At 42.8% G+C, this 25685-nt stretch overlaps 1 protein-coding gene and 1 long non-coding RNA gene across 18 annotated transcripts in view; one reads left to right on the forward strand and one right to left on the reverse strand.

Annotated features, from left to right (window-relative positions):
• Positions 1 to 21360, reverse strand: part of RYR2 (ryanodine receptor 2) — a 235952-nt gene extending 214592 nt beyond the window's left edge. For 9 of the 17 annotated variants that reach the window (XM_077925766.1, XM_077925769.1, XM_077925765.1 and 6 more), the window contains exon 1: positions 20899 to 21343. In XM_077925766.1, the coding sequence (XP_077781892.1) occupies positions 20899 to 20946 (48 nt within the window). In that variant the 5' untranslated portion in view covers positions 20947 to 21343. Of the gene's footprint in view, positions 1 to 20898 lie in introns of all 17 variants that reach the window. The other 8 variants (XM_077925763.1, XM_077925761.1, XM_077925758.1 and 5 more) reach the window with 2 other exon arrangements.
• Positions 21361 to 21424: 64 nt separating this feature from the next.
• Positions 21425 to 23952, forward strand: LOC144327240 (uncharacterized). The gene is made up of 2 exons (XR_013392186.1): positions 21425 to 22433; positions 22612 to 23952. It is a non-coding gene; the product is annotated as an uncharacterized LOC144327240 (long non-coding RNA).
• Positions 23953 to 25685: the final 1733 nt, after the last annotated feature.

A 25685-nucleotide genomic window follows, 5' to 3' on the forward strand; every position in this document is an offset into this window, starting at 1 on the left:
CACACACACACATTACTATGATAGCCCAACACCTTCCATGTAGTAGCATCAGCTGTTATGTACTAGTTAGTGCAAACACACAGTACAAAGCAACACTCTTCTCTCTAGATCTTTTCTTGTCCCCCACAAGATTTTAATCAAGACCATCTTCAACTATTTAATTTACTGAGTGCTATTAAGGACTCAGTATTTTAGAAAACGTTTGTGCCACTATGACATATTTTGGATTAAACAGCGATACAGAATTCAGCTTGCCTTTTATCAGACGCTTGCTACCTTCTTTTCCTTGTAAATGACATTCAATGCACCTTCAACAGACTATTATTCTATTACCTTTTGTTGTTGCTGCGGGATTCTCTCTCATTAGTCATTTTGACTTCTAACACACCACTGTCATGGAAAGTTCACTTAACAACTGAGATAACATTTCACAGCATATGTAGATAATGTCTTTTCTATTTGACAGCCTGGAAGCTGTCCAGAAGAGCTCTTGTTCTTTTTAAACACTGTTTAGATAATAGTGGGTATAAGATGGCAAAGCTATTAAGTTACCCGAGAAGTCTTTCTAGACTATTGCTTTCCTGTGCAATAAGTACATAGTTATTACCCAGTTGCTGATTGAGTGCCAAAAGTCTTTACCCAACCTAGTGCATCTATTATTGAAGTATTGTTTTTATCCAGCACTCAGTGCAACATTTTATATAAGATACTTTTATTCCTAATGCATCAAATATTTTGTTTGAGGAACAATGCAGTTTCCCCATTCCAATATAGCAGAGATTGCAAAAACAAGTGTTGTGTACAATGTTGTACACAGATAAGGCTATCAACGGTTATTAGCCATGATAGTTGCATACTAACTCCACTGTAGGAGGCAGTATGCTTCTGAATACCAGTTGCTTGGGAAGACGAAGGGAGAGAGTGGTGTTCTGCTCACTTCCTGCTTGCAGAGTTCCCATAGGCATCTGGTTGGGTTTTGTGGGAACAAGATGCTGGGCTAAATGGGCCTTTGGTCTAATGCAGTTGGGCTCTTTTTCTTCTTCTTATGTACATCACTGTGGAATCTTCCGATGAAGGTGGTTAAGAAATATTTTAAATAAGTAAATAAAATGTATCACTGTAAGTTAACCCTGAATCTCTTAACAACTAGAATCACAAGTCTCCCTGGTATCTCCAGCAAAATAACCCTTTTGTGCTATCCCACATAGCTACAGACACACTTCTCTGCCCTCCATTATTATTACTAAAGTTTAGTACAGTGGTCTTGAAACTTGCTCTTGAAATGTGCTCTTCTACTGACTTACAACCCTTCCCCTACTACCAAACAATGCATGGGGAAATGGGAGCATGCCAGCTGGTCCCACTAGGTACTGTACTTTAAGCATGCAGCATATTGTACAAGCATAGGCTCTGTATGTGCAGCCAGGGACCCTGGTCTCCCTGACCTCTAGAACAGAGCTACAGTTTCGCACATATGTAGGGTGTTTTTCCCCCAGAAGTGATGCTGTACAAGCCTTTGTGCAATTAAGAACACACAAAAATACATGAGAGCAGTTTAATTTCATACACATTTCTGGGTAGCAGACACCATAAATACAATTGATACTGCACTTTACGACCGCAAAACATGAATTATAGCAGAGCACAATGCCCCAAGGTCATCAACTGAAGCACTAAGAGCACTTGGCAAAGATGGAGCCACAATCAAATATTCTGCACTCATTTGTAATGGCAACCTTCATTTTGCTGATCTCGCTATTGTCTGCGAATAATCAAGAGTTTGTTTTGTTTTCTCATTTACCAATGAGATAGCTTGAGGACACATGTTTTCAGTTCCCAACACTCTTTCTACTACTCCTCTCACAAGGAAAACAGAAATCTGAGCAGAGTTATAGGTATCATTTGAATTTTGTACAATGCATTTTGTAGAAACAATGCTCCAACAAGCATTTCCCTCTGAAGCGATGACTTCCTTATTTCACCCAAGCAACCTTTTCCACACAAACAACCCCCCCCACACACAAATATGTGGTGCTAAAATCACAGAAAGCATTCTCCAACCCCAAAATGAAGCCATCAAGAATGAGCCCAATTCAGCCTCAACATTGTGTACAATGGAAAAGCCGCTTTCCTTTGCCTGTGTTCAAGCAAGACTGTAAAATCACAAAATACATCCATTTAATACAACAATGAATAATAAAACCACAAATTAAAAATCTTGAACCTCTGAGAAGCGCAGCCCTCCACCTAGCTCCTTCCATCCCACATAGTTATTAAAATTTCCACCCCAGATACAGTTGTTAAATCCAGGCCACACATCACAAATATTGAGGGAACAGAGTGGAACAGAGAGGCAGCTGTTAAATTGCTGCATACCTGTCCTGGAGAGAGGAGGGGGGGGGGAGGGAAGGAAAATAATGGCTGTCAAATATGTTATAGCATTAAATTATCCCAAGCAGCAGGGCCCTTGCATAATAGTGCTATACTTCAGAGATTACTCCCATTTCACTAGTAGATTGAGCTAAGTTTTTGTTATATGCTAGCTTGAGCCATTATTATGTACCGAGATCATCACTCCAAGTCAAATCCTAGCCTGCTTTAAGACATTTAATGAAATAGCAGGGTTTCTCATGTGCTGCTCTGGAGGAGACCGAATTCTAAAGGGGTCATTTTCTTCCTTTTACTATTTAATGCTTATTTCCCTCTCCCACTCTAGATCTCACCAGAATTTCAGCTGCTGCAATCCCCCCAAAAGGCAGCCTACTCAAGACTGCCAGCAGTGATTCAGCTGGAACTGTACTGCAGTGATCTGCAGTCTGTTTCATCAAATATTCAATAAAAGCAAGCTCTCAAAGCCAAATACAGATCTTATTTGATTTGAAGCTCCCCCCCTCCCCCCGCACACATATACACCGGCTATCTCCCATTTCTTTATTCGTAATATCAACTTAAAATTCCAGTACTAGTTTTCTTTTAAGCCAGGGGACAGGTGGAGACAACACCTGTAAACACACATTTTTGTAACTAAAGCTATATCCCACTGCAGGCCAGTTTTCATTCAACCCCATCAGACAGAATAAAGTCTGGACGTGAGAAACTCAAAAGCTTTAATTCACTAGTGATTCCTTACTGCAAAACAGAAAAGCAGCAGAATTTGTACGAGCTAATGCTTGCTTCTGCATTGCAGCTGAATTCAGCTGATATTGGCCTTAGTGAAGATTTATTAGGGGGATGCTGCCTGGAATAATAAACCAAAAAAGCAAACAGTATCAAATTTAGTCTGACTTAATAATTGACACATTTAGGTTGTGAAAAAGAGAAAGCAAGTATTTAAAGTTGTGGGCAGCAATGCCTTCACCCGATGATTTCTTTCCCCATGCTGATCTCCAAGGCAGTGAAAGACTCTCCTCCCTGAAAGAGAGGGGAGTGGTTGTGGACGGGAGCCCGAACACCGCTCCTAGCAGGGGGCATTGCCCCCTGCCTCCAGCTCACCTGGCTGGCGCTCACCCCCCCCCCCCCGGTGGCCGTCCGACCAGGTGCCATGGGGGGGGCGTGTCCAGCAGCCTTTATGCTGCAGTGCCAGCCTCTCCCCGGCCTCATTTCTCTTTGTCGTCCTGTGCGAGTCACCCACCCTCCACTCCCTTTGAGTTAGGCTTAGGTCATTGGCCTTGCTATGGACCTTAGGTTGGTCGCCCCAGTTGCCCGGGGGGCCTGGTAGGAGTTTTTCCATTTGGCATTAGGCTTTTTGGTTTTTTCGCCTACCTCGTAGCAATCGTCACAACTTTTTGGTGGTATTGGTGGGTAGGTTAGGCATTGGAATAATGTGTTGTGGTGTGTCGAAGTGCTAGGTGTGGCCATCGCCTATGCCTTCAATTTCTAGGGGTATTCCGTTAAAGGAATCTGGCGGTCGTGTATTCCGTCCGAAGCCTGCTTGGCAGGAGGCCATGGCACGACCCCCGGTGACATCAGGGGTGAGCCTATAGTTGGATTAGCATCAACAGGTGATGAACCCGTGGTGAATAAACCCACTTGTTTCGCGATCCAATGCCTAAGCCAATACCTTTTCATTGCTGTAATCAATAAAGTTGTGGCCTTTTCTAGCCCATTAACCTTATATCACGTGTCCCTGTGTCTTCATTTTACTTCGCGGGGGTCGGGTCCTCGAACCACAAGCCATCATTTGCATACAAACATGAGAACGGGCCTTTTCTGTGGTGGCTCCCTGCTCTTCCCAGGGAGGCTCATCTGGCACCTTCATTACATACATTTAGGCACAAGGCAGAAACATTCCTCTTCTCCCACGTCTTAGGCTAATTAAAAAATCTATGGCCTTTTAAACTTCGGGAGGTGGGGGAGCAGTATTGGTTTTGTTTGTTACTATGGTATGTATTTTCGTGCTTTTATATTGTAAACCACCCCATGATCCTTGGATTGATGATAATAATAATAATAATAATAATAATAATAATAATAATAATAATACAAACAGCAGCAGCTTTTGCACAAAAGCTGCCTGAACTATTTCTGCCACAAAAGAACCATGGCTTCTGATTGCAAATCACAAGCTGGTTTGAGAAAAGCTCATCAAAGAGGAGTAATTTCATGTGAACCTGGCTTTAAAAAACCAGTAGTGGGAGTGTGCAGGAGAACTAAGAGAAATATAAATCTCAGAGTAATAACCCATGTTTGTACTTCTCTTTTCAGTTTACGGCTCATAATGATACATATTCAGCATTCTGGATAGAACATTTTTCCATAAAATGGTTTTAATTTCTATAAATGCATTGTTTCGTAAATTTGAGTAGTAATATAGATGCCACATTCAAACACATTGCTAAAAAGCCCCTCAATGGGTGAAGGAAGTGCCTGACCCCCACCAAAAAAATAAAAAATCATTATTGTCACAGCCGCTCTCACCTTCTCATTTTGCATTTTTTGACACCAACTCAAAAACAAATTAATTCAGTCTGCCAGTTTAACACTGAGAATTGCTAAAGCAAAAGGGAGGGAGCCCAGAAAACATCCATACTACTGGCTGTTCTGCATCTCAGCCCAAAAGTGTATAATGTAATGCAGTGTTTCCATTCTGATAATTATAGGCTCGAGCATATTATTAATTACTCTCAGTTTTTCTGGACTTAGTCTATAGAACCTGGACAAAACTACACCCCACCCAACAAAGCTTTCCTCCCCCTGCCTTTTCAGTTTAAGGATTTCATGGACTCGTAGGTTTCTGTACTGGTAGCACACATCTTGGGCAACACCGAAAACCAGACTCCAACATGCATACTAAACAGCTTGGAACCAGTTTACTTAATTAACACCTTCAAACCATTTACTTACAAGATTGCCTTCCTCATATGTGCCCACTTAAATATTTCAATCTGTGGAACTGGCACTGCTGGAGTTGCCACATGATGCTCGTTCCGCACTTGTAAGAAATCAAGTCTTTTGTGTGGCAGTGCCTACACTTTGGAACTCCCTGCCTATTAACATCAGGCAGGTGCCTTCATTGTAACCTTTTCAGTGGCTGCTTAAAACACTTTCGCATAAGCAAGTCTATTCAGAACCTAAGCAGAGCCTGCTGGATGAGACCAATGGCCCATCTAGTCCAGCATCCTGTTCTCACAGTAGCAAACCATATGCCTGTGGGAAACCCACAAGCAAGACCTAAGCAGTTTCCAGCAACCTGCGTTCAGAAACATTATGTCACCATAGCTAGTAGCCATTGATAGCCTTATCCTCCATGAACGTTAACGAGCTTTGATCTCTTTCCTCCTGCAGTTTCCAGCAACTCTGACCCCTTCAGCAGAAGCTTCTGCTTTTGTAGCTGGAGTCAGTCAGCACACACCCACACCCCAATATTGAGGGGGTAAAATCTATGGTTCAAAATTGGGAAAGGAGTACGACAAGGCTGTATTTTGTCTCCCTGCTTATTTAATTTATATGCAGAATACATCATGCGAAAGGCTGGGCTGGATGAATCCCAAACTGGAATTAAGATTGCCGGAAGAAATATCAACAACCTCAGATATGCAGATGACACAACCTTGATGGCAGAAAGTGAGGAGGAATTAAAGAACCTTTTAATGAGGGTGAAAGAGGAGAGTGCAAAATATGGTCTGAAGCTCAACATCAAAAAAACGAAGATCATGGCCACTGGGCCCATCACCTCCTGGCAAATAGAAGGGGAAGAAATGGAGGCAGTGAGAGATTTTACTTTCTTGGGCTCCATGATCACTGCAGATGGTGACAGCAGCCACGAAATTAAAAGACGCCTGCTTCTTGGGAGAAGGGCAATGACAGGCCTAGACAGCATCTTGAGAAGTAGAGACGTCACCTTGCCAACAAAGGTCCGTATAGTTAAAGCCATGGTTTTCCCAGTAGTGATGTATGGAAGTGAGAGCTGGACCATAAAGAAGGCTGATCGCCGAAGAATTGATGCTTTTGAATTATGGTGCTGGAGAAGACTCTTGAGAGTCCCATGGACTGCAAGAAGATCAAACGCATCCATTCTTAAGGAAATCAGCCCTGAGTGCTCACTGGAAGGACAGATCGTGAAGCTGAGGCTCCAGTACTTTGGCTACCTCATGAGAAGAGAAGACTCCCTGGAGAAGACACTGATGCTGGGAAAGATGGGGGGCACAAGGAGATGGCTGGATAGTGTTTTCGAGGTTACCAGCATGAGTTTGACCAAACTGCGGGAGGTAGTGGAGGACAGAGGTGCCTGGCGTGCTCTGGTCCATGGGGTCACGAAGAGTCGTACACGACTAAACGACTAAACAACAACAAAATCTATGGGGGAAACTCCAAAACAGCCCAAAGAGGATAAGCATGCTCAGTGGGTACTCATTTATTGAAATGTGAACTGCTACTACCAAAAGTAGGTAAAATTACTGCAACGCTGTCTCTTTGTCACCCTGACAACTGCAAGCCTGGCTAGAGCAGAGAAAATATTACATGGCCCACCCTGACCTACTGTTTTGCCTCCTCCCTTGGAGAGAGCTGCTTTGTGATGCAGACAATGAATTCCCATCTGACACATCTAAGGTCCCAGATTCTCTATACCAGCCTTTCTCAACCTGTGGGTCCCCAGATGTTGCTGAACTACAACTCTCATCACCCCTAGTTAGCAAGGCCAGAGCTCAGGGATGATGGAGTTGTAGTCCAACAACATCTGGGGACCCACAGGTTGAGAACCGCTGCGAGTCTAGACAAAACGTGGGCTTGAATCCTGACATCTATGAATGTCCAGCCATAATCCTATCCAGCTGGTTGCCTTATAAAATGGTAATTTTTGCTCGTATGGTACTTGTGTTAAGATCTGACTGCTGCTTCTTTGTGGTGTCGCTCAGTAGGAGTAAGTACTGTCTCCAGTGTCAGAGGCAGTGTATTGGGTATCAATTGTGGGGAGAATGCCATTGTGCTCATAGCAGGCTTGTAGGCTGCCCATGAGCATCAGGTTGGCCACTGTGGGACAGAATGCTGAACTGGAAGTGACTTTGGTTTGATCCAGCATAGTTCTTAAGTTCTCAAAGCAGGCCTGTATTGTCCATTTTTTAGAATGCAATGTAAACTGTGCCACTGCTGAGTAACGGGGGAGGGGGGAGAGGATGGAGACATTTACACTTTATATCACACATAATTTGTATGTGCATGTTTTCCACTTTCGTTTCTTACTTCCATAATGAAAAGTGACGTTTAATTCTGCATTATCTAGCTTCGCATGGCAAAAGCCCATCTCTTCAATCCATGGAAGTCAGCTGATTAAATAACTCAACTATATTTCCTCTATTTATGATGCTTTGATCACACTGAGACTTCATTATCAATAGGCACCTTCTGGGAATGAAATCTACAAGTACAAATCCTGAGGGGGAGGGAATAGTTGAAGTTTGCGCTTTGTTTTATTCAGAGGCAAATTAAATAAGCTTCAAAACAAAGATGGTAAGATGCATTCTGTAAAAGTTAAGGAGCAAACCTGACACGCAAATATATATGGTGAAACCCCAACATTCTCCATTTGTGAAAAGCACCCTGAGGAGCCTACAGTTTTTGAGCAAAACAAAGCAGGGAAAGGGATGCTTAATCCTTTCCCTACAAAATCGCCCCATTTCTCTAAATATCACAGTGTCCCAAAATTATAATTACTTTTCTAGAACATCATCAACAGAACAGTAGAAGCTGTTGAGACTTTGTTACATGCCTGTGTGTCCTACATGTAGTTAGGCTCTTTAAGAGGAAGCAAACGTTGTCTTCCCTCCTCAGGAAGGAAAACTTGAAGATAAAACTCTCAGGTATGTTTTCATAAACATTTACATACATTTCAACTTCAATATTTCAATCATCCACACTGTAACTTTGTTATGCAATGTTGTAGCACAATTAGAAAACACGTGTTGCTCTTAATATGGTGGCAGATGAGGACAGCAGCAGGCACCTCCCTGTTCTAGCTGGACGACCCATTCTTCCACCACAGGGCCACCCAACATCAACTGCCCTGTGAGTGCTCCTGCTCTACAGGATCTCTTTTGTGTGTGTGTATTTTAAGTGCATGGTTCTTAGAGCATCTGTTGTTTGTTATCCTGCTAGCCGCTTTGAGAACTGCAGTCTGAAAAGCAGAATGCAAATCTACTCAATAAATATATGATACACACAACTGACCAAACACAGAACTGACCAAAATGGAAAAAGCTTTCTTTCTGTTTTGCTCCTTCCTAAGCTCTAAAGTGCGACTTTGTAACATATTCATTATATATATTCATATATTCATTCATTCAATCAGTTCGTTCGTTGTTTCTAGTCTGAATATGCTTGACCCTAATACTTTGCTTCACATTGCTTCCACTTTGCCTTTTCTAAAATGCTGGAGAGCTGTCACCAGTCAATGAGGTCAATACACTCCAGATGTTGTTGGCCAACTTTTATCAACCCTGACCAATGGCCATGCTAGCTGGGGCTGATGGGATTTTTTAAAAAGGATAGGGAAGTATAAATGTTGCTGCCATCTCATAACTGAAAATTTTGTATTTTTAAATGGTGTGGTTCACAATTTGTAATTCACCAAGCCAAAAACATTCTACCAGCAAGGTACTAGAGACCACAGTAGAAATTCTGTTTTTCCTACCAGAGTCAAGTGCTTGGCAAGGCATAATATAAGACTGGTACGCTGTGTGCAACATGTTGGATCATATGTTGTAAAGGTCTGCTGTATGCTAATCATTTTGTCTGCTTCTTTAGAAGCAGTAAACCTCTCTCTCTCTCTCTCTCTCACTCACTCACACACACACACACACACACACACACTAGCCCAGACAGCTTTTAAGATAGGATTTTATTATTGAGCTCATGAAATTCTAGCAAGTGGTAGGTGGTCACTTGAAATTCAAGGCAAAAAGTTCAGTCAATTGGAGATGCCAAAGTGAAAAACCAAACAGACGTGAGAGATCCATACTCAGATCTCTAGACACATGCACACATTTGGAAGCAGCAAATCAATGAGTCCACTTTTGGTAGCTATCAAGGACTCCACTATTTACTCAGCGAAATCCCCTCAGAAACACAAACATACACAAATGCTCTTAGTCCTGGAAAAAGACAGCAAGTGAGCAATCATTTATCCCAGCAGGACTAATTGTTTTTAAGAAGAGGACTTCTATCAGAGAAATGACATGGAGAAACAGGTCAAACAGCCTGTCCTCTAGCACTGGTGTGACAATCAAAATTAGACATGCCCTCCTACAAGCTATTTAAAAGTGGAGAGGGGGGATGTTAACTATTTTGGCCATGAAATATGTACATACGAAGTTACATAATAGTCCTCCTTGCCCGCTAGGGAGATATAATAGATGTACTAAATGGCCTTTAGATGTACTAAATGGCCATTAGTTTCCTTAACACTGTCCTTTATGTAAGTTACACATAATATTGCAATAAGGTTTTAAAACAGACTGTAGATAATATTGTTTTAGACTAAATTAGTGAATTCTTGCTAAAACACATGGTTAAGGTAACTGTAGCCTATTCTGCTTTACTAGTGCACATGAAACACATTGACAAACAGTGCTTATTATAAAGTATCTATATAACAACCCTATGAAAAGCCAGCTTTTGACTGAAAACAAATGCAGTGTCTGGGAGCAGCAAGCAAGGACTCTTAACGAGAGACATCAAAAGTAGAAAGATTTGTTATTTGTTTGTTTCACTGTGCCCAAGGGCACTTGCAAACTGTCACTATTTCTGAGTGGGATTCAATCATATACTGGCAAATTCAGGTTGCACAATTAAAGCTGGATTGGAGCTCTGGAGCAAGAAACTCACTACAACAAAAGAGCAGACTTTTTGCAATAAGGAAAGTGAGGAGAAAATACACTGGGAGGTGTGGAAGAATATTTGCGGGGTTGCAAATATGTTAAAATAATATATAGAAAACATGGAAGTCAGCTTTAGCTGACAAAAATGGGAGGAGATTCACAAAATTGTACTGAAGGACAGAGGTGATCAAACTCTGCTAAGCATTCCCATCTCCCAGAGAAGAAGGCATAACAGACCCACCTGCCAATCTGTTCTCTACTGCTTATCTCAGTACTTTGTAAATTTGCAATTGACTTTCCCTGGGTGTTCATCATACAATTTTCCATCCACACAAGTGGGCATACAGCATCTGAGCAGGATTAGGAATAAAAAAATTCTGAGCAAGCCTTTAAAACATGTTAAGTAATTTATTCAGTGCTAAGCATTTCTTTATTTAAGCAGGATTGTCTGTCACTACCCATCTCTCTCTCTATATATATATATATATTTGGATGGGAAGTATAGGTTGAAAGTATTTAATCAGAAAAAACAGAGATACATTTTCTAAAATCTTTTTTGTAGCCTACTGAAGATGTTTCTCTTTCAAAAAGCATCCCAAATAGATATATTTATCTTGGCTGGTATCTGCACTAGATTTCAATTAATTTTAAGAACGTAAGAAAAGCCTGCTGGATCAGGCCAATGGTCCAGCACCCTGATCTCACAGGGGGCAACCAGGTGGGAGACCCACAAGCAGGACTGAAGCACAAGAGTGCTCTCCCTGCCCTGGCATTCCCTACCTCTGTGTCGAGGTAGAACATAGCCATCATGGCCAGTAGCCATTAATAACTTTTTCCTCCATGAATTTGTCTAATCTGCTTTTCACAAAATCACAGAATTGTAGAGTTGTAAGGGACCATGAGGGTCATCTAATCCAACCCTCTGCAGTGCAAGAATCTTTTTCCCAACATGGGGCTCAAACACATGACCCTGAGATTAAGAGTCCCATGCTCTACCAACTGATCTCTCCAGCTCAGTCATCCAAGTTGGTTGCCATCACGCCATTGGGATTGAGTTCCATAGTTTAACTATGTGTTGTGTGAACAAGTGCTTATTTTTACATGTCCCAAATCTGCCAACATCCAACTTCATTGGCTGCCCGCTTCTTCTGGTGTTATCTTCTCTTATGCACTTTCTCCATGCAATGCATAATTCTATGAACTTCTATCATGTCACCTCTTCCTTGCCCCAAATGCTGTGATCTTTCTTCATAGGGGACTTGTTCTATCCCATTGATCATTTTGGTTGACATCTACTGAACCTTTCCCAACTCTACAACATCCGTTTTGAGGTGAGGCAAAACTGAACACAGCATTCCAAATGTGGTCATAGATTTGTATAATGGCATTATGATACGAGCAGATTTGTGTATGTACTGTAGTTGTTTTAAACTGTTTTAATATCTACAACTCTGTATCATGTATGTATGTTGTAAATCATTTCAGGTTTCCTCATGGGAAGCAACAACCACAGTGCCTGGAAACAGTCAATCTGTGTATCCACAGCAGTGACCAGAGGAGAAATGACCACTGGGAGGAGCAGAGAGAGGGAAAAAACCCCACTATGGTGCACATGTAGTAGCAAAACTGAATGCCTTCATCTGCCCCAGATGCATGTCTCTCCCATATTGGTCTCTACAGCCACAGCAGGCACTGTAAATCTCCAGTGGTTTGACTTTATTATTCCATTGTCTCTCAAGACAGATGGATGCCAACAACATATATGCAACTCTGCGTCATGCCTGTATGTTGGAAATCACTTTGGGATGCCTCATGGAATAATAATAGCGTCAAATTTGGCAACCGAGAAGGGGATTTTTGTTTGGGTGTTTTCAGATAGATATTGCAAACAGTTGCAGGGGGTTTTTACTTGGAAAACCCTGGAAAACGTAAATCTAGATTAAATGGGGAGGGGAAGGAATGCAGCCTGGCATTTTGAGGCCAGGGGAATGCTGCAAAAAGTTTGCATGCACAAGGACCACTCATCCCACAAAAAGTACCTGTTTTGAAATACCTAATATTTTTTGAAAAATTACATGATAGCACTATTTTTCTAAAAATTTGATAAAAGATAGCCACAAAAGCATTTGGGGTTTTTTTTAATTTAAAAAATATGGTTATAAAATAGTGCTCACTGTAAATGTGTACTGATCTGTAATAGGTTGTCCTACCAAATCATGCCTCCTAAAAAAGGGAGAAGACTAGCGCTAAGACTTTCTATGCATATGGAGATTATTAGAAAAGTTGGATTTGCTATGGTAAGAAAAATGAGGGAAGCAGTACTAAGAAAACACGAGAGGATTACAAATGGATGGCATCACGTGGAACACTCGTAACATGTGAGCAAATGACGCGTGGTGTTTCCACACTAAAATTCTGTTTGAAAGCCATCCATTATCTGCAATCCAATGAACTAGGAGGCAAGTGGCTTTGAACATCAGGGAATTTACTTGTAAGCAAACATGCATAAAACTGCACTGTTGAATACCTTTAATCCACCAGAATATCATGAAGTTCATCCTTAATAAGAACTGTAATGTTGGCTTCCTTTCAATATGAGCTACCATAAATCATAAAGTAGGTCCTGATCAAAGCAACAGCTTTTTTGAAACTTAATAAATGTTAAGCACACCAGCTGAACAAGGGCTGCTGCAAGTGTTTCACTGAAACATTAAGCACCACTTCTGTGAACATGGAAGTAGATCATTAAAGAACAACAGACTGACCTCAAAGAAATCAGTTATTTGCCTGTAAACAACAGCTATTTATAGAAAAGCACAAATGAATGCTATACTTAAGATGGTTCTTATTTTCCTTTCATTCCCTTTAATTACAGTATCAACATTTAAGTTTCCTCCTACAATGAACTTTGAAACCCTTAATTGTTGTCCTCCATGGTAGTTCCAAGGCTCTGGAGTTTGAGGAAGGAATACACTCCTGAAGCAGGTGATTTTTCTTTCCCTTCCAGTCAAGATGCTGGTGGATTGGATGCTTCCTGGCAAAGGACCCTCAGCTGATCTTCACTGAATTTGCAATTGGTGGCTGCACCCATACTGCCCTATCATTCCAGAAAGACAGCACGCCTCCCCATATTATTTGAATACAAGTAGATCCAATTCCCGAAAAGGACTTGTTTTTAACCTCAAACTGCCATCATTGCTCCACTTAAAAGAAGTCACCTCTAGACTACTTGCACTTAAACTTGTAAACCAAAAAGTGAAAAGCTTTCTTGCACAAACAAACATGTACACCAACAATAAATCTTCCCTGTCAGTTCCTGAAGATTTTAAAATTACATGCAGTATTAACCGTATTATCATACAGGATTAGAGAGTTTACAAACACAGATGCCTCTAATCACCAGGGAACATAAATCTTCCCACCTATATGCTGTGTAGTTCTTCTCCAGTCAGTAATAGTTATAATAAACTTTTTAAAGTACACAAAATGTATCAAAATGGTATGGGCATTTACTGAAATCTAGCCTACTGGGATTCATCATCCCCACCAGTAATATTTTAAAGTGACTGAAGAAACAGTATAAATACATACATATAGGGAATTAGCTACCATGTTTGTTTAATTGATGAAGCAAGGAAGGTCTACAAAACAAATGAATAAAAATGTAGGGTTCAAAAATATAAACATCATTATTTTATTAATTTATGAATCATCTTCCATACCAGCCTCATGGCAATTTACATAAAGACAATTACAAATAGCTTTAAAGAAGTAAAAAAAAAAGAGAGAGAACATAAAATAGTTTTTAAAACAGTGTAAAATACCACCAAAGGAAACCTGGCTGAGAAAGCTTGCAGAAACAAGGTCTTCAATTGGAAAGTATAAATGGTGAGCACCAGTCCTATCTTGACAGAGATGCTGTTTCACTAAACAGGGGCAGCCATAGTGAAGTCCCTGCTCGGAGTTACTGTAGAGCAGACTTCTAATAGTCTAGGGCAGGCTTCCTCAACCCTCCAGATGTTTTTGGCCTACAACTCCCATGATCCCTAGCTAGCAGGACCAGTGGTCAGGGATGATGGGAATTGTAGTCTCAAAAACATCTGGAGGGCCGAGGTTGAGGAAGCCTGGTCTAGGGGCTCTCCTACTTGATATAGATGGGTAAAGGCTGCCTCTCAAGTAACCTATTCCTCTGGCATATGTTAGTACCCAATCCCTGAGCTTGGCTCAGCAGCAAATTGGCATCCGGCACACAAGGTGCTATATGCTGACAGTAGTTTTCCCCTACAAATTCACAGAGAACTCTTGTGGGAATGATAATATACAGAGAGAAGGGCTGACTGGAAATGGGACTGCTTTGAATGTCCCAAAAAAGTCACAAAGTCTAATAAAATAGAAAACTTAAAAGGAAAAAAAAATCCACAGAATCACACCTGGGTGATAATGTCAGGCCAAAAAAAGTACTGGGAGCTATTACCCACTGGCCAATATGTTGAGGGTGGTTTTGAGATGTAGAAAGAAATAGTGGAGACTTCACTGAAGGTCAGGGACACTGCTGAATGCAGTGAGCTATTGTGAAAGGGTAGGGGGATCCTCCAAAATCAGGCAGAGGCGGCATCAATGGTACCTGCTTCTGGAAGGCATCCCTGTCCAACTTCCTCTCCCTCAGCAACCTACATCACCTTCTCAAGAATAGGAAGAGACACCATTGGCTTCCATTATGTATTCCACATTCAGTCTCAATACAATTTATCTGAATACAGTGGTACCTCGGGATGTGAATAGGATCCGTTCCGGAGCCCTGTTCGCATCCTGAATAGAACGTAAGATGTGACTGCGCGTCTGCGCGTCGCGTTTTGCCGCTTCCATGCATGCGTGTGGCGTCATTTTGACCATCTGCACATGCATGAGCGGCGAAACCCAAAAGTAACGCGCTCCGTTACTTCCAGGTCACCGCAGAGCGCCGATCAGAAGGTCGGTGGTTCGAATCCCCACGACAGGGTGAGATCCCGTTGCTCAGTCCCAGCTCCTGCCAACCTAGCAGTTCTCAAGCACGTCAAAGTACAAGTAGATAAATAGGTACCCCGCTCTGGCGGGAAGGTAAACAGTGTTTCTGTGCGCTGCTCTGGTTCGCCAGAAGCGGCTTAGTCATGCTGGCCACATGACCCGGAAGCTGTCTGCAGACAAACACCGGCTCCCTCGGCCTATAGAGCGAGATGAGCGTGAAACCCCAGAGTCATTCACAACTGGACTTAACTGTCAGGGGTCCTTTACCTTTATTATGAAGGCAGAATTTACATCCCGAGAAGGGCTTGTCCTCCCCAGCAGTGCAACACTGGATTCGGAGACATCCTAAGCATCATCCCCGTCTGTCTATCTCTGTAACAGCTTCTCCAGCCAGCCAGTATGTGGGCTGCCCTTGAGTCCCCACATGGGGTTCTGCCCACTTCCTGCTCCTTCTTTCCACAAACCCTTGCTCCCAAAACCTCTGTTGTAAGAAGACACCCTCTCTTCCTGTGGTGACATCATGCCCTGGCAACCTCATTGGGCCTGGCGGAGCCTTGTGCCTGGTTGATGACTTCCATTGAGGGGCTAATGGCTGACCATCAGCACCATTGTTTCTTCAACAACCCACCAACACAGTTTCTGTTCCTTGAATAAGCCATGGCTTTTGTTTTCAGATACAAACAATTACAAACAACCAAAACTATATTTTAAAGAAAACATATTATGAAAATACTGTGAACTAAGACACACTCCTCCATGGACTGCTGGGAGTAATAAACACATCCCAATGCAAAAATCAATGCATTTCTGCAGTATGTTATTCCTCAGGTTTTTGGGTTCCAGAAGGAAGATGGTAAGTGGTAACTGGCTAAAATTTGGGGACATAGTACAGGTGACAATTTGTGACAATGTACTAGAAGGACTAACTTCTAGGTGTACCTGTATGAAAAGTGCACAATGAAAAGTTTTTCACCCCAGAAAACTGGATGAAGGTTAAGGTTAACACAGCTAGAAGGTGTTTTTGTTTTGCTTTTAATGAACTTTAATTCTCAAATTCTTACACAAGCAGGAATAAATAAATAAGGGTTCTATGAGGTCATAGCAGTTTCTCAGCTAATGACATACATGTTTTCTTTTCTACTGCAAAAGCTAAGTTGGACACACTATTTACCAAGTGGCAAACCCAGTTATTTTACATTTTTACATCAATAACAGTTTAAGATAACCCTACTCTCTGGGCTACAGTCTGATATTTAAACTTCAGCAATATACAAAGAAACAATTTAGATTTATCTTCCACATGGCCGGAATCAAAGTAAAATGCACCTTAGGAGGCACGCACAGTTCACTTTCTCCAGCATTGCTGTACTAGGAGATCATCAGATAAACCACATAGATAATCCCTTCAGCAGTGTCACAGTAAAGGGCACACTATATTGGCAGCTTGAGGGTCTTTCCAAAGATTTGTGCAGTATTTTCCAGAAGGTTACATTTAGAGAATAATAAGTACCCGCAAGCACAAGCTTTGCTTGTAAATTAGCCTGTAGGCAGCTTTTCATATGTAGCAGAACCTCACTACCTCATACCAACAGAAATATATACCACTAATTTTACAAAATGGAAGGCAGCATAAACCTTACACTGAATTATTGGAGGACATTGGCTGCTTTTTATTAGTTGAGGAAGGGGTTTTGTTGTTGTTTTGTATAAGTATGCTAGAAGTGAATCCTGCATCTGCTATGAGAAAACAAATCTTTGGATGCTGTGGGGGCTAGAGTATCATTTCCCTCCCCTGTACTCCCATTAACAAAAGAAACTCAGCTATTCAACAAATTAAAAGGAATACAGTATATAGTGCAGTTCTATACAGTTCTACACAGAAGTAAGCTCCACTAAATTCAATGGGCTCCAGGATTGCAGCCTCCAAGTTACACCTTACTGATGAATGGAAATTTACAATGTATAAGCATAAAGAAAATTCCACACAGATATAGCCATTCGAATCATGTTCCCAAAACAAGTCAAAAATGGAAAAGCCTCTGCTTTAAGAATGAGAGAACACATTTTTATAAAATTCACGCAGCCAGTTTATATAAGACATGGCTTCCTGCAATCTTGTTCAAAAGCATACCAAGCAAGCACACTAAAAAAAACCCCAAAACTTATGAGTAGAAATGTTTATAATGTAGAGAAAAGAGTATAGAAAAAGCATGCTTAGGAAGGAGGTGTTATTGCTTAATAGATTGTCCCATTTATTTCAATAGAATTAACTTCTATATAATATTGTAGCCTCAGTCATTTCAAAACATTCTAAAAATGATAGTCCTACAAAATATAAATTACAATGATCTAAATTAGAGCAATTTCACTGCAACTCAAGCTAACACATTTTTATACGTAAGATTTATTCATAAATGATAGTTTAGAATCATAAGCAAAATACAGGGCATATGCTCAATGATATAGGAATATAAACATCCCATGTATGACCTGTTACATCATGACACCATTTTATCCTTTTGACATGGAGGCTTTTCTGAATTTCCCCCTCAAATGTTTCAGTCCAAATACGTCTGGCTCTCCAGATAACTCTCCAGATATGTTTATACAGAACAGAAGATTAGCAGGGTGTACTTTTTAGTTTTGTCTGCTAAGAAGTCCATGAGCTTGTTAAATGTGATTTCTATCCATTTAGGGCAGGGGTTCCCAAACTCTTATCCATGGGCCACCAGTGGTCCACAACTTTCATTCCAGTATTCCATGGAGATGGGCACATCCATCCCACAGAATATTCATACTGATTTCTAATTTTGTTTTGATTGCTTGTTTTATTTATTATTTATATTGTATTACACACTGGTTTCTATGGAACTACAATTGCTATGACAGGCAGGGAAAAAATCATTAAGTGGTCCACCAAGACTCTCAGCCATTTTCAAGTGGTCATGAGGGGCAGAGTGTTTGAGAACCACTGATTCCAGGTATTTTCCCTGGAGATTTTTGGAGAATTTCTCCTCAAAATCCCCCCTCCCCCCCCCAAAATGAGATTCAAATATTCTGGAAACCCCTTATCACTGACATGTTTTGATGTAATGCTTGAACCACGGTTTAGCATCACAAGAACAAGCCATTGCCACCCCTAGGCCTGCAAGCTCCACCCGTATTCTTCCAGGGTGACTGCAAAGAAGAGACTGCAGTTTGGGACACATCCAAAACCACACAGTGAATCAACAGGTGAGATGGCATTTAAACCCAGGATCATTAACCATAACTATGCTGGAGGTATAAAAAGAATGCATCTGGAACAGTTTGAAAAATTATAGGAATTTCATAGGAAAATGTGTTTATGCCATTGCAGTGCTGCTACGTGCCATTTTAATACTACTAGAGCATCATGGCACAACAAATGTGTTATTTTCGTGCTGTAGTTAAACTGATCCATGGCACAAACAAATAAATAGTGAGATTAAAGAAGGGAAGAAAGGGAGCCCTCGTTTTCTATTAGGAATTCACATTTTACCCAGGCCTCTGGGAATCCTACATTAAAATCTTCCTACTGCTTGTATTTGTCCCCTTGAAGGTCATTAATGTTACCAATGAAACATTCTGAGGATTTTAAAAAGATAATCCCTGGCTGGGATTTCCAGATCTTTAGTTCCAGCTCAACACATATAACCAGAAGAGTGGTTTTACGTAATGCGCTTTTGCTGTCGAGTGCTGTTGCTTGAACATTACTTTATATGTCCATAGACATAAGCATGCACGTTACTAGTTTCTCCCTGTTAAGTATTCAACTCCATGGTTTTCACTCAGGTTTAAACCTGCAACAAACCTGTAATTGCATAAGCCTTCCAGAATATTTGGGCCAATGAGAACAGTGGGAAATAAAACAGCATCCCCTACGTAAATCCTTTATTTGTTTTTGATTACTAAGCTTTCATCAAGTATCTTATACACAGACATGTTTAGAAAACAAAAAGTTTCTTGTTTTATTTTTGCACCGTCAACATTCATAATAACTAAACTGATGGTGCTGGAACATAAATATTCATTTACAGAACAGGCGTGCAAGGAATCCCTCAATGAGGATATAGCAAAACAAAAAATTCCAAATCAGCACCTCTAATTTCCGTAACATTGTGAGAGCCAGAACAAAATATCAGTAACATGGGTTGTTTCTCCTTATTTTTCACAGTTTCGCGCATGCCGCTGTTTTCAATACCAACCAGATTATATAAAAATGAAACCAATGCAACATCGCAACATCACACCCTTTCCAGTGTCTGTAAATATCCAGTACTAAATCAGGTTATTCCCAAAACTATATAAATGCATTTGCAAAAGCATCTACTTGCAAAAACCCTGCTTAGGCTTGTGTGCCTAAAAATCACTTGGGACATCTTAGCAAAAACAGTTATTATCCAGAGACTTATTCCCCATCACCACCAAAAAAAACAGCCATAACTGCAGTCTTAACACAAGACCATATACAGGAAAGTAATGGTTCAGCAGTTTGAAATGCTTTCAATTTAAGAACATGGGCTGCTGCCACCAACACATGATCACTAACAATTCTTCAGAGACAAGAGCTGGATGCCTCTCCAGTCCATCCCTCCCTCCCTCCCTCCCTCCCTCCTGCCGCCCCTCTCGCTTGCTTTTGCCAGGAAATAATACTGTTGCAGCTTTCTGGCTCAGCAACGTTGCTTGGTGGCATATCTGCAGTACCCAGAACCAGATCAGAGGGAGGGAGGAACGAGTGTGGGCAGGGCAGGTGGGGGGGGGGAGAGAAGGATGTTCACTGGGGAGTCCCCATAACCTGCCCCTGATCACTTGCTAGCAGTAGATCATACCCAAGGGGAGGGTTCCTCATGCCCAAGGGGTGAGTGGGGGGCGGGAGGGAGAAAGAAAGAGACAAACACACCAAAAGCGCCTGACTACGACTCATTCCCTCGTCACCGCAGAGTAAGCACGGGGAGGGGGGGGGGACCTTGCTCCCCGTCCGCCCCGAACAGCACCCTGCTCGCCACCCCGCCAGGCCCACACACAGGTCGGTGGGGCACATTTCCACGGCCACCCGAGCCGTCAGCTCAGCCTCTTCTAGGAAAGGGGGCGGTAAACCGGGGCTATCCCTCATTCCAGAAGCCACAGACTTCTCCTTTATTAAACTTCCCACGAAACAGCCCACCCCGCAGGACGCGGGTGCTGCGGCAGGTTTCTTTGCTGACAAACTGCCCCGAGGCGACACCCCCACCCAGCCCAGGCACAGGTGAGGCGGGAGAAACTCCTCCGCCCGGTTCCCGCCACAGCCCCCTCCCACCTCCGAGACAGGCGCGAGGGGAGGGGGCGCCCTCAGGTACTCGGGATGCCCGTCACGCAAAGCTTGTCTACTCGCGAAACGCCTGTCCGTGGGTCCACCCTCCTTCCCTCCCGCCGGACCCCACCATTCCCCCCCCCCCGCCGCCCCCGTCGCAGCCCCACGAGGCTCCCGCCTCGACGCCCTCCCGCCGCCGGACACACTAACAATCCGCCGCCGTCCGCCCTGAGGTGAGGGAGGGAAAGGCAAGGCAAGCGAGGCGCTTACAGTTCGCAGGAACTGGATTTCGTCCTCGCCTTCGCCCGCTTCAGCCATAGCGCTCCGCCGCCGCCGCTCTCGCTCGCTCGCCTTCCGGGCGCCGCTGCCTCCGTTGCCCGGGGTCGGCAGGTGGTGCGACGGCAGTAGCAGGAGGCGGCGGCACTGCCGCGGGGGAAGGAGGGAGAAGGGCTGCCAACTGAGCAAGAAGAGGCTCCCACGCCGAGCTGGTGCTGGAGAGGGGGGGGGAAGGAAAGTGAGACGGGACCGCCCGGAGCCCAGCCGGCGCCGCTTCTGACGACCGGGCGCCGCTTTTCTCTCTGCAGCAGATGGGCAGCTCAGCCTCAGTTCCCTTCCGCGCGAGCGCGTGGAGGGGGAGCTGTGATTAACAGGGGCAGCGGGGGAGGAGCTCCTCGGCGGCTCCCCCGCTACTGCAGGTGATGCTGCAGCCGGCTGGCTCCCTCCGCAAAGGAAACCTGAGGCGCAGCGCCGCCCTCTGGCGGCTCGCGCGCGCAGCCAGGCAAGCAATCAAGGGGCGGGCGCGTTCCCGCGGCCTCTCCCTCCTCCACCCCGTGCGCGGGGGAGGCGGGGAGGACGGGCCCGCCCGGCGCAGAGAAGAGCTGCATGTCGACGTGCAGCAGCAGCGAGCGAGAGGGACAAGCAGGCGGCAAGCGGGGCTTGCTAGAACGAGGGAAGCCCAGTTAGCAGGGAAAGGAGACAGATGCATGTATGTCTGTGTATGCGCGCGCGTGCACGCCTGGCTGGTAGGCTTTGCCGCTCTCCCTGCTTCTGTCGGGGCGCCTGCGTCTTCCGCAGGCAGAAAACCAGCAGGAGAGGCTGCACTGGTTGCAGTGGGGCCCGCCTGTTGTTTGTTTGGCTTCTGAGCACGCCGCTCTTAAATGCACAAAAGGTCTTCTTCGGGGAATCTTGCCAGGCAGGGGAGGGAAGAGCCGTCTCAAGAAGTCTAGGGTGTGTTGTACGCGCCGACTGCATGGTCATGTACGTTCAGTGCTGGGTGCACGCACCTTTTGGGCGTGCTGTAAGCTGGACGTCCTCCTTGCCCGACGCTGTTTGTCACAGCCGATGTGCATCCTGCAGGAACGGCTTTTTGTGCGGAGAATGCCCTTCTCAAGTACTTGCTGCATACACGTGTACACAGAGAGCGCTTTCCCGTTTGGCGCAGGCCGGCTGACGTTCCAGGGCTGTGCCACTCCCCCTCGCCGTCCTTAACTTGTCTATGAATGAAGGAGGCAAAACAGGCAGCGGCACAGGAACTTAGCCGCCTCTGCAAGCTGATATAAATATCCTCTGTATACCAGTGTATCAACACACCCGTTTGCAACACCTCTAGAAAGATTGCATAACACACATACATGCATTGGGGGAATTTCCTGTCTATAAGAGGAAACTGAAGTTTTGTTCTGAGATTTACTCATTTTCAAAAGTGGTAGAAATCACTACCACCATTCCAAATAGGACATGGATATGGGACCTGTGGCCAGATGTTGGAGTCCAACTCTCAGTCCTGGAGCAAAGGTTTGCAGATGGTGAGTGTTGTAGTCCAGGAACATCTGGAGATACACAAGTTTCTCCATCCCTTAAATCGGGAGAGCAGAGGGGTGGAGGAATTAATATGAAGTGGGTGGGGAGACCAAAGAAAGGATCTTACTCACCCCCTCCATCAATTATATCTGTCATTCATATTTGTTTTTCTGTCCAGTGTAGCATACGCACATGTGAATGCAAGCATGCATGAACATGTGTCAGAAGTTAAGTGTCTGAGAGAACAGGTGCCAGTTGTTCATAGTCTCCACTTCTGCTTCTCCACCACAATTGATCCAATATCTCCACTTGTAAACTTGAACTTGTATCCACAGTCAACAGAAACTGCAGGAATTTACAACAAAGTGCTATGCAGTGTTCAACAGAACAATGAATGTTTGTGTTATCCACGTTTGTAAAGCTGCTTGAAATGTAATTGCTAAATGCTATTAGTATTATGTGGCTGCAATCCTATACCTACTTACCTGGAATTAAGGCCCACTGAAATCACCAGGACTTGCTTCGGAGAAAATATGTACATAGCTGTGCTGGGTAAAACCTGCTATGTTTCATGTTGCACCTTCAAGGGCATTTGGGGGGCAAGGATTAGACGTCCATCTGCTGAAACCAGTGAAACATCATCAGTTCAAGTCAGGGATGGACAACCTGTTCAGCCTCAAGAGACACCTTGGAAACGTGTCATGAACCAGATGGCTGCTGCAGTAAGAGGGTTTGTGTTTGTTTTAAAGTCATATAATTAACATAATGTGCATGTATTCACCTTCTTCACACATACAAGTTCAAAAGTTTCCACTTTCAGTTTTAAACTTATTAGTTCCATGATACGTTTGACTTCAGGCAGCTGTGGTTTGTTCTGTGGTTAGTTAAAAACAAACCAGGATGTTAAATTCTATACAGTTTGATTCAAAAGTGAAAGTGGAATCTCTTGATCTTTCCCCCTTTACTTTTCCTTCATTTGAGGACTGGGCATGTATACCCAAGGCTTGGGAATATTTGTGTGCATAATGACAAATCATGGGTTTATCATTTACATCTTAAGCCAGCTTACTGGAGCTCAGACATCTAGCTTTTTTCTTGTTTTTGTGTTTGCTCTTCATCAACCTCGTAATTTGCTATAACAATATATGCCTAATTCTCTTGTGTGCCTTTATTGCTCTATGTGAATCTTTGTCTGTTCCACACATTTAACTGCTTTTAATCTCATTAGATTTCTGTTTGTTTGGGGGGGATGGGAGAGGCATTATAATTCTCATGGGAAATTAATTATAAGGAATCACTGGAGGCTGATTCTGACCTTAGTACTTATTTCTTCATTTGTTGCCAATTCTATTAAACCAATAGGATATGCTGTGGTGTAAAATCCAAGCAGCACTTCATGCTTAGACCTTGTTATTTAAAAACTGTATTTATTTTCAGTTGTTTCTATAGCTATCCTACACCATTTCTCAGATTCATTTTCAGCTATTTTAAACTATTTGACTAAAAAATAAAATATGAAGGAGATGTAGGAGATCAAGTGTCATTTTTGTTTTGTGTAATGGTTTCCTTTTACACTTCTTGGCTGAAGTAATCTTGATTGGTTCTGGGGGATTTTCTACAGGAAACACAGTGAGGATGTAATGTTGCTGTCTGCTAAGCTGAGACAACTAACCAGCAATTGAGATGTGGGAGTAAAATAAAGTGCTAGAATGCAGACAAACATAGTCACCCTGATTCAACCATATATTCTCTGTGAGAATAGCAACGTTTGAGTGGAGTAGCCCAATCTTTGATGGCTTTCCTATTAATTTAAATTAAGGAAACCAGTCTGTTCACACATTTCTTTAATTATGCAGTGATACTGTACTTGCTATCATCATCTTCCCCCTGAACATCTAGGAAGAGCTATTCTTGAGCAGCACTGACAGGTCAGAAAGGGAGACCACTAGTACCCATTAGGGTTGCAGAAAATGTAAACCCTACAATGGTAGCAGCACAATCCTATGCATGTTGATTCAGAAGTCTATTCCTGGTAAACAGGACAAACAGAAGGCTATGACATACTTGGCAGACTTAGGATCCTGCTTTAGCCATAACAGCACAGTCTTTGGCTTCCCCCTCGAGAAAAAAATGATTTATTCCATTAAGCTGCAATGCATCCTTAGGCACTTAAATGGCACTTAGCTCAGCTGAAATTAATGAAGCTTATATAAGGCCTTTTTCAACTCTTACCACAAGGAAGGGTGTGTGTGTGTGTATGTGGCTAAAATTGCCTGAATTACCTGGGAACCACTTCATACAAAAGGCTTTCCACATGAGACAGTATTCATGCAGTTTTTCTTCCTCAGCTGCCTGTGCAATTATGTACTAGAATCAGGCCTTACCTCCAAGTAACTTGTTCTGGAATTGAATGTGTAAGGCTATGGAGCCAAGAAATTTGTTACAGCATAAGATTTCCTGGACCTCAAACTACTTCATAAGATGCATCTGGATGAAACGGATTTCCACAAAAAATTATGCCAAAATAAATTAGTTAGGTACCACAAGACTCGTTCTTGTTGTTGTTGTTCTTGCAACAGACCAAACACAGTTACCATGGAGTGTTTAGGATTGTGATGCATCCCTTTCCCACTTGAAATGTAAATCCTTTATCTTTGATACAGATTATAAGTGGGCAAATATAAAACCCACAAATTCGTAGCACTACCCAAACCAAGTCCCACTATCATTTAACTGAATGGGAGTTTTGTCGGTCTTCAAGAGGGTTCTCTAAAATTATCTGATGTTTGTTGACTGTGATCATGCTCTTTCAGAATCTGCCAGACCTATTAAACGGTACTCACATGAATAAGAACACATTTATTTAATGAACAGCAGCATTTCAATCACATTATCAGCCTCTCTGTTTTTCCATCAGCTGTTTTACATATGAAGCTTCTGATTTTTTGATTTTTTTTACAAAACCAAAACTCCCACTAAAATCATTAGTTTTCCACTCTAAAGGAAATTATATTTACTTTACTGATGATGCAATTTGTTGTTACATGGAAATATTTATAGCACAATTCTGTGCATGTTTACTTAGGAGTAAGTTGCTGAGCACGTCAACAGAGTATGCGGACATCATGTACACCTGGCGTATGGCCCCGTCCCCCTCAATAGTGCATGAGTAATGCTAAATAGGACTTCCAGTTAGGTGCATACTGTATAGCAGGAGCAGGGGAACCTTTGGATCTCCCAATGTTGCTGAACTACAA

This window comes from Podarcis muralis, chromosome 3 (genome assembly GCF_964188315.1).
Source record: "Podarcis muralis chromosome 3, rPodMur119.hap1.1, whole genome shotgun sequence".
NCBI lineage: Eukaryota > Metazoa > Chordata > Lepidosauria > Squamata > Lacertidae > Podarcis > Podarcis muralis.